The sequence below is a fragment of the Gekko japonicus genome, unplaced genomic scaffold, assembly GCF_001447785.1.
Source record: "Gekko japonicus isolate JY-2015 unplaced genomic scaffold, Gekko_japonicus_V1.1 scaffold15, whole genome shotgun sequence".
Lineage (NCBI taxonomy): Eukaryota > Metazoa > Chordata > Lepidosauria > Squamata > Gekkonidae > Gekko > Gekko japonicus.
The window spans coordinates 2,005,766-2,019,018 of record NW_015165830.1 but is presented as its reverse complement, the minus strand read 5'-3'; the positions used below and the strand labels follow the sequence as shown (position 1 = coordinate 2,019,018).

Genomic DNA, 13,253 nt, shown 5'->3' with positions numbered 1-13,253 from the left:
AATGAATCTCCTAACTCCTTTCTACAGTTAGCAGAAGAATATAATTTGATTGATGCGTGAAGAGTAAGAAACCCAAACAAAAAAGACCTCATCTTTCATTCAACAAGACATTACTCATGGTCAAGGATTGACATGAATCGGATATCAACATCAATGATAAATGATATACTGGAAGTGGAAATATTACCAGTAACTTTTGCGGCCCACAACCCTGTGCTTCTCATGCTGCAAGATGTTAAAAAAAATAATAGATGCACTCTAAACACAATTTTATTGACAAAGATGGAAAAGGAGTTTCAGATGTTTTTTGAACAAAATATTCAACCAGATATGCCTACTAGTACTGTCTGGGATGCATTTAAGGCCTATGCTAGAGGTTGGGCCATCAGCGAAGGAAAAAAAGGGGGGGAAAAGATGAGAGATTTATACAAATTAAGAAACAAATTGAGACATGTGAACAAGGAATGAAAAAAGACTCATCAACTCAAAGTCTGAAACTGAAGTTGAAAATTCTACATCACCAAATGAACTGTTTGTTGACACAAGAAATAGCCCAAAAGATTACATTTGCGAAGCACAATTATTTTGAAAGTGTCAACAAACCAACAAGATGGCTGGCTTATAAACTAAGGAAAGAAAAATAAAAGAGAACTATTACAATTCTGAAAGATGACCATGGGAATGTGAAAAATGTGTCAGGAATTAAAAGACATTGTTGAAACCTATCAAAAATTATATCAAAAGAGAGAAGCCAGTCAAGAAGAGGTTAAAAAATTTCTACAAAAATATCATTTGAAAGCTTTTACAGAGGAACATAAGAAAAATTTAAAATGATCCAATAACCTTTTCAGAAATGACTAAGGCATTGAAAAAACAGAAAAAAGGGAAGACTCCAGGTTCAGATGGTTTTCTGGCAGAATTTTATCAAGCTTTTCAAGATCAACTGTTGTTACCTTTAAAATTGGTTATACAAGATATACTGACAGAAGGTAAAATACCAGACACTTGGAATGAAGCATTAATAACTTTGATACATAAACAGAAGATGGACCCGAAAGAAATTAAGTATTACAGGCCAATTTAATTACTTAATGTGGATTACAAAATATATGCCTCTATCCTGGATACAAGACTGAAAAGAGTTTTGATAAAAATAAGACATCAAGACCAAACAGGATTTTTACCCAAAAGGCAGTTAAGAAATAATGTAAGAACTATATACTAAATGTAATTGAATACTTCGAAGTGCATCCAGAAAAACAGATGGCTTTGTTCTTAGATCCTGAAAGAGCTTTTGATAATGTCAACTTGAACTTTATGGTTGAACAACTACTAAATTCACAATGTGGTAAAGAATTTTTCACAGTGGTAAAAGTGATTTATACCAGACAGCAAGCGAGAATTCTTGTCAATGGAGACTTAACAAGAAGTATTGAAATACAAAAAGGAGCCAGACAAAGTTGCCCACTATCACCATTATTATTTATATTTGCACTTGAAATATTAAACATGATTAGAAATGATATTAATATTAGAGGCCTTAAAGTTAGAGGAGAAGAATATAAATTGCACGCATTTGCCGATGATCTAGTTTTTATATTGGAGAATCCAATGGAATCCATTACGCAGCTTTTAAATTCTCTACAAAAGTATGGGCAAATCGCTGGACTGAGAATAAAATTTAATAAGACAAAAATGCTAACAAAAATATTACTAAAGAGCAAAGTTTACAGATTCAGCTACTTTCAGGCTTGGAAATTAAGAATAAATTGAAATATCTAGGAATAAATATAACAAACAGATTCAACTCTTTGATAGAAGACAATTATATGCAACTTATTCCAGAAATTAAGAAAGACCTTGAAAGATGGGAAAAACCTATAGATATCCTTGATGGGTAGAATTGCAACAATAAAAATGAACTCTCCCTAGGTTAATTTTTTTTTTATTTCAAACGATTCCTGTTCTTCAAAACCAGAAATACTTTGTGGAATTAGACAAACTGGTGAAACATTTTATATGGCAGGGAAAGAAACCAAGAGTAAAATGGAAAGCTCTACAAGACGCAAGAGAAAGAGCTGGTTTTGCATTACCAAACTGGTCTTTATATTTTAAAGCAGCAACATTGACATGGTTAAGATAATGGATTATGGTAGAAAACCCTAGAATTTTATCTCTGGAGGGACATGACATTGCTTGGATGGCATGTGTTTGTTTGGTATGAGAAAGCGGAGACCCATAAATATTTTAAACAACATATTATTACGAAAGCCTTATTAAAGGTATGGGAAGAAGTTAAAAATCCTTTTCATACTAAGATTCCAAAATGGGTCTCCCCATTGGAAGCCTTTACAAATCCAAACTTGGCTGTTAAGACTTTTATGCTAAAATCTGATGAACTTTTGAACAATAAAAATGAGCTAAAATTAGCGGAAAACATCAAAAATTTAAATCCCGATCTTAGCTGGTGGGAGGTTGTACAAATTCAATCAAGATATATTAAAGATAAACCAACAGGCTTTTGTTCCAAAGTAACTGAAAAAGATAAAATCTTGTTATATTCTGAGGAAAAACTGATGTTAAAAACTGTATGCATTAATGTTGGAACATAAAACATAAGGTGAAATAGTTAAAAACTGTATGATTAAATGGGCACAAAATCTTGGACATAATATACACCTAGATCAATGGTCTCAGGTATGGAAAATGAATGTAAAAATATCTATACAATGTTTTATAGAGGGTATATGACACCAGATATGTTAGCAAAATTTTATTCTGGTTTATCAAATGCTTGTTGGAAATGTAAAAAAGTTCCTGGGACCTTTTTCCATATGTGGTGGATGTGTGATAAGAGTTAAAAAATATTGGGCCTGGATTCATGAAATATTACAAAAAATGTTGAATTGTACCTTTTACCCCTGAATTATTTTTATTGACTGTAAGACCAGAAAATTGTAAAAAGGATGATTTTTATCTTATTATACATGTATTAACCACTGCGAGAATATTGTATGCCAAGTATTGGAGAAAAGATGAAATACCTTTAAAAGAAGAAATTATAAGTAAAATGTTACGTTCATGTGAAGGGGGAGCCTGCCAACTGCACATATCAGGAGCACACAGTCCCTACAATGCACCTGATAGATGAGCCTGCCTTATTGACCACCTCCATACTAGGAGAAATACATGAATGGGAAACTTATGCACTGCCCAGTTCACACAATATAGTGATCACACATATGGGGTGCATAGGAGGACCAATACTCATTGTTGGTGGGAGCCCAATGAACATGAAGTTTGCACAGACCTGCTCAGTATTCTGGTTCTTCACTAAGAGACTAACTAGGCCAAAGCACTTCTGCCATGGCACCTCTCACCTTTGTTGAAAACATTGGTAGATCTGGAGAGTGTAAACAAAACAAATCAGAGCTAGAGATCATGCTCAGCCAGACACACATCCACAGAGATACAGGATGTCTGGCATGGAGGCTGGGGGGGGGGGGGGTTTTTTTTTTAGGACAACCTTCTAACCAGTGTTCCCTCTAAGCTGAGTTAGTGTGAGTTAGCTCACAGTTTTTTAGCCTCCAGCTCACAGATTTTTGTCTTCGCTCAGGAAGGATGGCTCCAGAGCAAACTGATTTATGCAGTAGCCAAATCGCTCGCTCACAACTTTAATGCCAGTAGAATTTTTGCTCACAAGACTCCACAGCTTAGAGGGAACGTTGCTTCTAACAGTCAAAATTCTCAAAGTCCAGGTTATTCTGGGGACCTGGGAAACCAGGCAGCCCACCTATCTCCCTTTGCTCTCTTGAAAGCAATGCAAAAGCTGACATGATGCCATAAATATAAATATAAATAACTTCTTATTGGGGCTTCAGCAAGAGCCAGACGTTTCCATGTTGTTGTTGTTCAGTCGCACAGTCGAGTCCAACTCTTCACGACCCCATGGACCAGATCACACCAGGCCTTCCGGTCTTCCGCCGTCCTCTGAAGTTTGCTCAACTTCATGTTCGTTGCATCTATGACATAACCATCTCATCCTTTGCCGTCCCCGTCTTCTTTGACCTTCAATCTTTCCATTGGAATCTAAAATTGCTCACTGTAACCTATTGTGTGTGTGTGTGTGTGTGTGTAAAGTGCTGTGAACTCAGAGCCAACTTATGTCTCAGTGGGCAAGACTGGAAAAAAAAAACATGAAGAGGGCTTATGGCCAACTTAGGGCAACCCCATAGTGCTTTCAATGCAGCAGACTAACAAAGGTTGTTTGCCATTGCCTTCCTCTGCATAGAGACCCTGGACTTCTTGGTGGTCTCCCATTCAAGGAGTAACCACAGCCAACCCTACTTAGCTTCTCACGATCTGATAAGATCAAGCTAGCCTGGGCCATTGCTTGACCTGAAATCTTAACATAATATATACAGGGAACACGATGGTAAGTTCAAACAATAACAAAACCACATCATGTAAAAACTGGCTACATGTTTCGTAGAAAATCAATAACGTGCAAAACTAGTAACTTACAAAATCCTCAGTACAATCATTGCATATACATACCGTTGCCAAGCATCCGCTTTTTAAAGCATTTCTAAAGACTCTTAAATATGACTGCAAAGCTGGACTGTGAAATAAGTCAGTCAGGGCCATGGGCAGAAAGTAGCCGTGAGACTGTGCCATTGTACTGGACTGAAAACATGTGCCATAGCCAAGGGGAACCTTGCACTGGAGCAGTGTGCCTAACCAGATGTGGACCCATGGACTACAAAATGCCTCTCGCTCCTGCACCTCTACAGCAATACCAGCATTAGAAGGCAAGCCAGCTACCCTGACTTCTCCACACATGGAACCAGCAACAGATCATTGAAGGAAGCCATGCCATGTGCTTCCTCTGCAGACGCCATGTAGAGTTCCCTTCTTCATCACGCAGGCATCCCCCCCCCCTGCATGTTAACATCACCAGGTGAAGCACGTATTCCTCTTCAGCCTAAACAAAAGGATATACTCCATGATGGGATTGATGGGCCATCACGTCCTCCATCCACCCATCAAGATAGCACACCGTTGGGTCGTTAAGATCAACTACTGGCAATGTAGCAAGAACATTACTCTTTTCTCTCTTTTGTCTCTACCCATCCTCCTGAGAGGTGTCACTATTAGGCAAAGCATTATTTCAGTTGCCCAGTGATTAATCCCTTTTTCTGACCCATTTACAGTTTAAGTTTTTTCTACTATTTCTTGGGGACTATGTGACCAACAAGGCATCAGCCTCAAGTCACAAGTCAGGTATAAAAGAAGAGCATCACCCCACTACTCTCTCTCTTGCCTGCACTCTCTCCTAACCCCACCCTATCTTGCTGGTTCCATTCCTAGCGCTGTTTGGAACCTTCCATGCATGTTGCTGGCCAACACACGACCCCCTTTCCATAGTTTTTATCTCTTTTCACTGCCGAGTCGCTTCGTCTCATCAGACAGGTAAAGTATCACCCAGCCAACGATATTTCCTGCAACCGTCTCTGTACCTTTCTATCTGAACTCCCAGGTCTGTATTGCTTGTGTGTATGCTTGCTTTTATATTGTATGTGTGAGAATCTTTAGAAAAGAAATTACTGCCTTAGTACATCTAGCATCAGTGTCTGGGCTCTGGAAAAATCGGACTCCCATATACATAGGTCATTGGTCCCACAATGCTATTGCCCTTTAATACTCATAATTCCCCACATTTATTAAGAAATAAAGCAATTTGGCTAACAATACACAACTTGTTTAGGACCTTTAGTATTTCTCTACCATGCAAAATGTAAATTCATGAATTCGTTCCCCACTATTGCCTGGGGTTTTTTTTTACACCTCACTCTGTAAATGGAACTCCCACTCATGATTCTATGGATAGCTGAGTATCTATATCCGTACTGGAATGATTTGAAGCTTCACATGATATTTTGGAGATTTGCATTCTGTTGAACTGCCGATTTGAATCTTTGGCCCCGGTCACACGGAAAGTTTTGGCCCGGGAGAGGGACGGATCGGGGGCGCAGCAAACGGGCGCGATCTCACCACAACATCTGGGAAGTGGCACACACCCGTCCCCGATCCGTCCCCACAGTAAAAAAGAACCATCCCCAGAGGAGGACTTACCGGGACCGCCGCATCAAGCGCGGCCGTGGGATCGCCAGCGCGCACGTCGTCCGGAGCAATCTAGGCTCCCGGCCGAACTGCGCATGCGCACACATGCGCAGTTCAGCTGCCTCGCTCCCCTTTCAGTGGCTTCCCCCCGGCATCTGATCGTGCCGGGTAGGAAGTGCGCGGTGGCTCAGGGGAGCTATGTGATCCCGCCGCTGCATGTCTCTTTTGGTGCGGCTTTAAAAAGCTGCACTTTGCCCCTGCTTTTCCCCCCATGTGGCAGGGGCCTTTGTCTGCTGTAAAGTCGTGTTCTGACTAGAGACAGCCTAAGAAAAGCATTTTGTATGACTTGAAGACTAAAGAAGGGAAGAGCAATTCTTGAAAAAGAACTTTTGAAATGGATAGACAATAGGCTATCCTTGGAATCACAAGTATCTGAGGATTTTGTAAATTACTCGTTTTGTGTGTGATTGATTTTCTAAGATTTTCTACAATATATGTAGCCAGATTTTACACAGTGTGGTTTTGTTATTGTCTGAAATCCTAGAAACCACTGTTCTGCAGCAAGAAAGCACTTACTGTGTTTTCAAGTTAAAGGAATGGTTAAAATGAGAGAATTCCTTGAGAGGTTCCCCCCTCCCTTAAGCATTGGTGTGAACGCCTTTCTCTTCATTCATTTTTGTACTTTTCTCACTGTTTCTACACCTCCTTTTCCTTTTAAATTTTCATTTTTTAAAACATTGGGTGGTGGTGGTGGTAATCTTTGAATACCAGTAGTGACTGTCAGCAGCCTTGGCTAACTGGGCCTATCATAAGGAGGTGAGGATTTCTCTGTAAAATAAAACGTAGATTTTTAAACTACTGGAGGGAAAAGGATTTTGAAGAGGGGGAAAAACAAGCACAGCAGCAATAATAATCAATGCTGTGGTTATTGCCCCCCCTTGAAACTCTTGCTTGAAGTTAGAAATCTACATTTTTAAATCTTTTGGCTATGTGCCAATTACGATTTTCCTGGCAAATAGATTTTCTTCCTAACAAGCGAATTTGTGCCTTCTCAACGTAATGATCGCGGGGAAGAGGGGGGGAGGGAGACATACAAACTAGAAGGGAGCAGTTGAAGTTTCTCTTCACAGGGGTTTCACTTTTGATACTTCCTAAGATTGCGCGCTGCGCACGTGGGTGTGTGTAGGATCAAGACAACCAATGGAGGAGGAGGAGGAGGGGCTATACATCATCCCTTCCTCCGATTCAACTGTTGCTATTGTGGAGCACGTTCGGTGCCCCTCTCTACTCCTCCCTCCGTGCAACTTCCCTTTGCCCCATTGGTCTAAGTAGGTCCTCTGGGAATTGCGCCCGCCCCCTTGATAAGGTGTCGTTGACAGCCTCTGGAACGCTCAGACCCCGAGAAAAGCCGCGATAGGTGGAGTGGCGACTGCTTGTTGTATCTGCAAGCAGCGTCCTGTTGCTCTTGGATTAGTCTGGGCCGGGCCGGGCACACCTGCTGCTGCGAAGCCCGGTAGCCGGCGCTCTCCAGGCCGCGTCTCGGCATCCACTGAAGCCACTTCTAACTTCTCGAGCGACTTTTGGCCGGCTCCAAGGAGGGACATGAACAACGGGGTAGGGAGCGACTCCCAGCACTTGCCCCGGCTGTGCTGCCCGGAGAAGGGGCCGAACGGCTATGGCTTCCACCTGCACGGGGAAAAGGGCAAGGTGGGCCAATTCATCCGTTTGGTAGAGCCGGATTCCCCGGCGGAAAAGTCCGGGCTGCGGGCCGGCGACCGATTGGTGGAGGTGAACGGCGAGAACGTGGAGAAGGAGAGCCACCAGCAAGTCGTGACTCGCATCCGAAACTCGCCGGGCTTGGTGCGCTTGCTGGTGGTGGACGCCGCGACCGACGAGCGGCTGCAGAAGCTGGGCCTGGAGTGCAGCGAAGAGCTGGTCCACGCGCTGCCCGCCGAGAAGGCGGAGGGGCAGAGTGGCGACCAGCAGCCGCGGGAGGCTGCCTCACCGCAGGAACCGGAGCGAAGGGACGACAAGGAACAAGACCACGTTGTCCAGCGGGTAAAAATCTAGGTCACTCCCGGGGTGGGGGGTGGGGACGGAGGGCGCGCACCGCAGGGGGCTGAGGGGGGGGGTGTTGTGAGGAGGCGGAAGCCAGGAAGCCACGAGGACGATTAAAAAGAGAGTAATCTCTCGTAGGCCTACTTGGAGGCACGTCCCGTTTGAGCCAGTGGGGCTTACTCTCAGGAAGGCGTCCTTAGGCTTGCGGGCCGATCCTTGGAGGAGGCTTTGCAGCTCTAATGAAGGAGTGAGGGGCGGCAGTTCCACAGCGAAGATCTCCCCAAGTCTTCCATCCTCTTGTCGGTCAAGAAGTTACGCCGGACGCTTTTCTGCCAGACGGGGCCACCTGCCAGGGAAGTGGCCGGCAATCGCTGTGAGCTGATCGGCTGCCTGCCGCGCCACTCATGTCTTTGCAAGAGCTTGGATTTGAAGAAATCCTAATCCGCGAGGACCCGGGTGGGTTAGAAATATTGACGTGCCCCTTCGTCGCGCTGGGTTTGGGGCTCGAGGGTAACCCGGCGGAAAGTCAAGCAATGTGGCTGCTGCGTGCAGATCTAGCTAGGAGCAGTGGCGGATACTTGCTGCATATTTATAAGGAAGTATATCTTAATTAGGAGCGCTCTTCCCTCCCCTTAATCCTACAGTTTCCCGCGGCTTTTTCTGGAGCGAGTCAGTCAAAGAGGTTCTCCCCCTCCCCTTCTCTTTCTGGTGCGGATGAATAATCCAACTCCCCCCTCCCTCCCTCCCTCCCTCCCTCTCTGTCTCTCTCATTATGAAACCTAACCTCTTCTTGAAAAGCGGGTTGCTTCTGCTATGTGTAAACTGAATGCAGCCCCTCTGGCACCCACATGAGCGGGCAGGGATGCGGAGTCTCAGCTTGCAGAGAGAGCAAAATAGATAGCTGGGGGGAGATCAGGAGGGGCTCTTTGTGGCTCCCCCCCCAACTGCAGTCAGTTCCGTGCCAGGGCCTCCAGTGTGATTCTGGTATCCCAACTGGGTGCAGGAGCAAACTGGAAGGTAAAGATCAGGGTGTTCTTTAAGAGGCAGAGACAGGTTGGTGTTAGGTTTCATCTTGTTCTGTTCCAGCATTAGATCACCCAAGCGGAAAGAACCATTCAGTTATTTGGTGCTTCTTGACATGAATTGCTTTTTGGTACCTACCTGGTCTTGAAAGAAGACAGTAATTTGTGAAACTTCTGCTGTGCAGTAGGTGCCAAAAGCAGACAAAACAAACAGTTCATACTGTTAATCTAGTCCCACTAGGCTAAATATAGATGGAACAAAAAAATGTTCTTTTGCAAAATCTTCCTAGAGAAAATGAGATGGTGCCCTATCTTTAATTTAATCTACCTGCCCAATCTTTTATATTCCCTGTCTCCCTCCTCCAAGCTCTGAAAAAGGAATTTGATAGTTCTGGCCTCTTAAAAGATTTTTTTTGGTAGATTTTGTACATTATTGAACTATAAATGGCAATAGTGTGATACAGGCAACAAACTCATTACAGTTTGGTGTAGTGGTTAAGTGTGCGAACTCTAATCTGGGAGAACCAGGTTTGATTCCCCACTCCTCCACTTGCACCTGCTAGTGTGACCTTGGGCAAACCATAGTTCTGGCACAGCTGTTCTAGAAAAAGAGCAGTTTCTGTCAAGAGCTCTCTCAGCCCCACCTACCTCACAGGGTGTCTGTTGTGGGGAGGGGAAGGGAAAGGAGTTTGTAAGCCTCTCTGAGACTTCTTTGGGCAGTGAAGGGTGGGGTATAAATCCAATCTCTTCTTCTTCTTCTTCTGCAGTACCTCCCAAACCTTCAAGGTAGGATTGGATAAAAAGACAAGGGAAATAAACCCAATCAAGTGATAGATATCAATGCTATCTTCCCCAATGGCTCTAAAAAACTCTCTAAAATCTGTCTAAAATAGTGCACTTTATGTTACTTAGGAAATTTCTGTGCTGTGTCTCCAGGATACCTGTCGAGATGGCTTATGAAATAAAATTATTAAAATCCACCATTCAGATACAGCAGAAGGTAAAACAACATAAAACATGAAGCATCTTAAAACTGGTTTTAAATGTATCTCTGGCTAAAAACAGACTATAGATGTTTAAAAGGCCAGCCCCTTAGTTAAAAGCCTGGGGGGTAACCAGAGGCCGTTTGGCCTGGCACTTGAAAAGAGAGCATTGTAGGCTCCAGGTGGGCCTCCAGACAACAGGCATTCCCCAGGCAAGGTACCACCACTGAAAAAGCCCTGTCTCTGATTACTACTTGCCCCACCTCGGACGGTGGGAGCATGCAGAACAGGGCTTATGAGGAAGATCCTAGCTGGCAGGCTGACCAGCATGGGTGGAGGTAGCCCTTCAAGTACCCTGGGCCCAAGCAATTTGCCGTTTTAATGGTAGAAAGTGGAAAAAACATTGAGTCAATGAGGACAAAATTCTTTGGTTGTATTAGTGAACCAAACAATGTTGTGAGCCTCTAGTAAGATTTGATACAAGCTGAGAAAGAGAGGATCTCTGCTGAGTTTTCCAAGGTCTTTACCCCTTGTTCCTTCTTGGATGCTTGGCTTTTGTCTTTACATTTTGGATTACAATCCTTTGGAAATATAGCCCACTTTTCCTTAAATGCACATGAAGACTTTCACAGTTCTTTAATATCTAAATAGAGGTGCTAAGACTCTGACATGTGCATGTACCCTGCCATCTGTTGTAGAATTAAGGAAAGGACAATTTTCATGCTTTGAAGTATGCATTTATTTCCTACCTTTTACTATGTACTAGACCTTGCAAACTAGCCTGCGAAATCAAATAGCACCCACTAAAACAGGAATCCCCAATCTCATTGAGCCTGCAGGCACTTTGGGAATTTTGAGAGGGTACTGGGGACTGCCAGAAAATGAATGCTTGCCATTGAGTGTGTTCAGTCATGAAAAGCCTGGGAGGCTCCAAGCCAAGTGTTGACCTGCAACAGAGGTACCTACTTCTGTATGAAGTAAGAGCTAGCATGAGTTTCTCAAGAACAAGTCATGTCAGACTAACCTTATCTCTTTTTTTAAAAAAAAGTGACTACCTTGCTGGATCAGGGCAATGCTGTAAACATAGTTAATCTTGATTTCAGTAAGGCTTTTGATAAGGTTCCACATAATAATCTTGTTGACAAATTGGAAAAATATGGTTTGGATCCTGTGGCTGTTAGGTGGATCTGTAACTGGTTGACAGATCACACCCAAAGAGTACTTGTGAATGATTCCTCATCTTCTTGGAGAGTAGTGACAAGTGGAGTGCCTCAAGGATCTGTCCTGGGACCTGTTTTGTTCACCATCTTTATCAGTGATTTGGATGAAAGGATAGAGAGAATGCTTATTAAATTTGCAGATGATACTAAATTGGGTGGGGTAGCAAATATGGTAGAAGACGAAGTCAGGATACAGAATGATCTTGACAGGCTGGAAAACTGGGGATAAATGTAAAGTTCTTCATTTAGGCAGGAAAAATCAAATGCATAATTGTAGGTTGGGGGAGACTTGTCTTGGCAGTAGTATGTGCGAAAGGGATCTTGGGGTCTTAGTAGACCATATACCGAACATGAGTCAGCAGTGTGATGCAGTTGCTAAAAAGGCAAATGGGATTTTGGGCTGTATCAAAAGATGTATAGTGTCCAGATCACGCAAAGTGATGGTACCACTTTACTCTGCTCTGGTTAGACCTCACCTAGAGTATTGTGTTCAAGTTTTGGGCACCATAATTTAAGAAAGATATAGACACGCTGGAGCATGTCCAGAAGAGAGCAACAAAGATGGTGAGGGGTCTGGAGAGGAAAGGCTGAATGAGCTAGGTATGTTTAGCCTGGAGAGGAGATGACTGAGAGGTGATATTATAACCATCTTCAAGTACTTGAAGGGCTGTCATATAGCGGATGGTATGGAGTGGTTTTCTGTTGCCCCAGAAGGTCAGACCAGAACCAACAGGTTGAAATTAAATCAGAAGAGTTTTTGGCTAAACATTAGGAAAACTGCCTGACAGAGCGGTTAAGCGGTTCCTCAGTGGAACAGGCATCCTTGGGAGGTGGTGGGCTCTCCACCTTCTTTGGAGGTTTTCAAACAGAGGCTACATGGTCATCTGATAGCTATGTGGATTGTGTGAACTTAGGCCGATCATGGGAGGGAGGTCAGGAAGGGTTGCCTCAGTGCTTACTGCTTAGTTCATGTGCTTTCTTACACACCCAGGGAAATGCTGATCGCCACTTTGGAATCAGGAAGCAATTTTTCTCCAGGCCAATCTGGCCTGGGGTCCTGGAGGTTTTTTGTCATCTTCTGGGCATGGAACAGTGGTCACTGCGGGTGTGAAGGGGGAGGTATTTCTGAATTTCCTGCCTTGTTCAGAGGGTTGGACTAGATGACCCTGGAGGTCCCTTCCAACTCTGATTCTATGACTCTATGAATGAGTGTTCTCCCCAGATGCAAAGGAGATAACCTCCTGGTCTCTCTAAGCATCTCCTGCTCCAATGATATAGGGGGAAGCTGAAAGCAGCTCTTTGCTTTTGCAGAGAAATGCTGTTTGGTGTCAGTTTCCAGTCAAAGAGAAGGGTTTGCTCTCTTTATGGCCACTGAAAGGTTTCCAGGACTAGGGACATGAGAAAATTTTTGTCTGTAGCCTAACCAAGGACACACAGCTGTAACACATCTGCTCAGGACAAGCTCAGTACTTTGCAGGTTGTCCTGTAGTAGGGAATAGCCTGAAGCTCCCTGGGTTTTCTGTATTATTCAAGACCATCTGGAGGATTTCCCTCCTAGGTTCAAGAAGCAAGTGGGTGTCAAGAAACATATTATTGGTGCTGTGGCATCTTTATGTGCCATGCAGGGATCAATGCACTAAAACATCCCTCAATATAATAATGAATCTATACAAAACAACTATAAACGACTGGGCCTGCCAGGGCTACAATGGAGGGTTCTGCAAGCCCAAGGTTGCAAAAAAGGCCTGAGCTTTTTTTTATTTAAAGAAACTAATTTGGCCGTACAGTCCCACCAAGATAGCAAAATGTGCACCTGTGCAGATGTTCCCAGGGGGAAAATGGATTTG

General features: G+C 43.5%; 1 protein-coding gene across 1 annotated transcript in view; it reads left to right on the top strand.

The window, feature by feature from the left end:
- Positions 1 to 7,489: 7,489 nt before the first annotated feature.
- The window catches only part of SLC9A3R1 (solute carrier family 9, subfamily A (NHE3, cation proton antiporter 3), member 3 regulator 1), a 65,243-nt gene continuing 59,479 nt past the window's right edge, over positions 7,490 to 13,253 (top strand). The window contains exon 1 of the mRNA XM_015410730.1: positions 7,490 to 8,181. Coding sequence (XP_015266216.1) covers positions 7,726 to 8,181 — 456 coding nt within the window. The 5' untranslated portion in view covers positions 7,490 to 7,725. The remainder of the gene's footprint in view (positions 8,182 to 13,253) is intronic.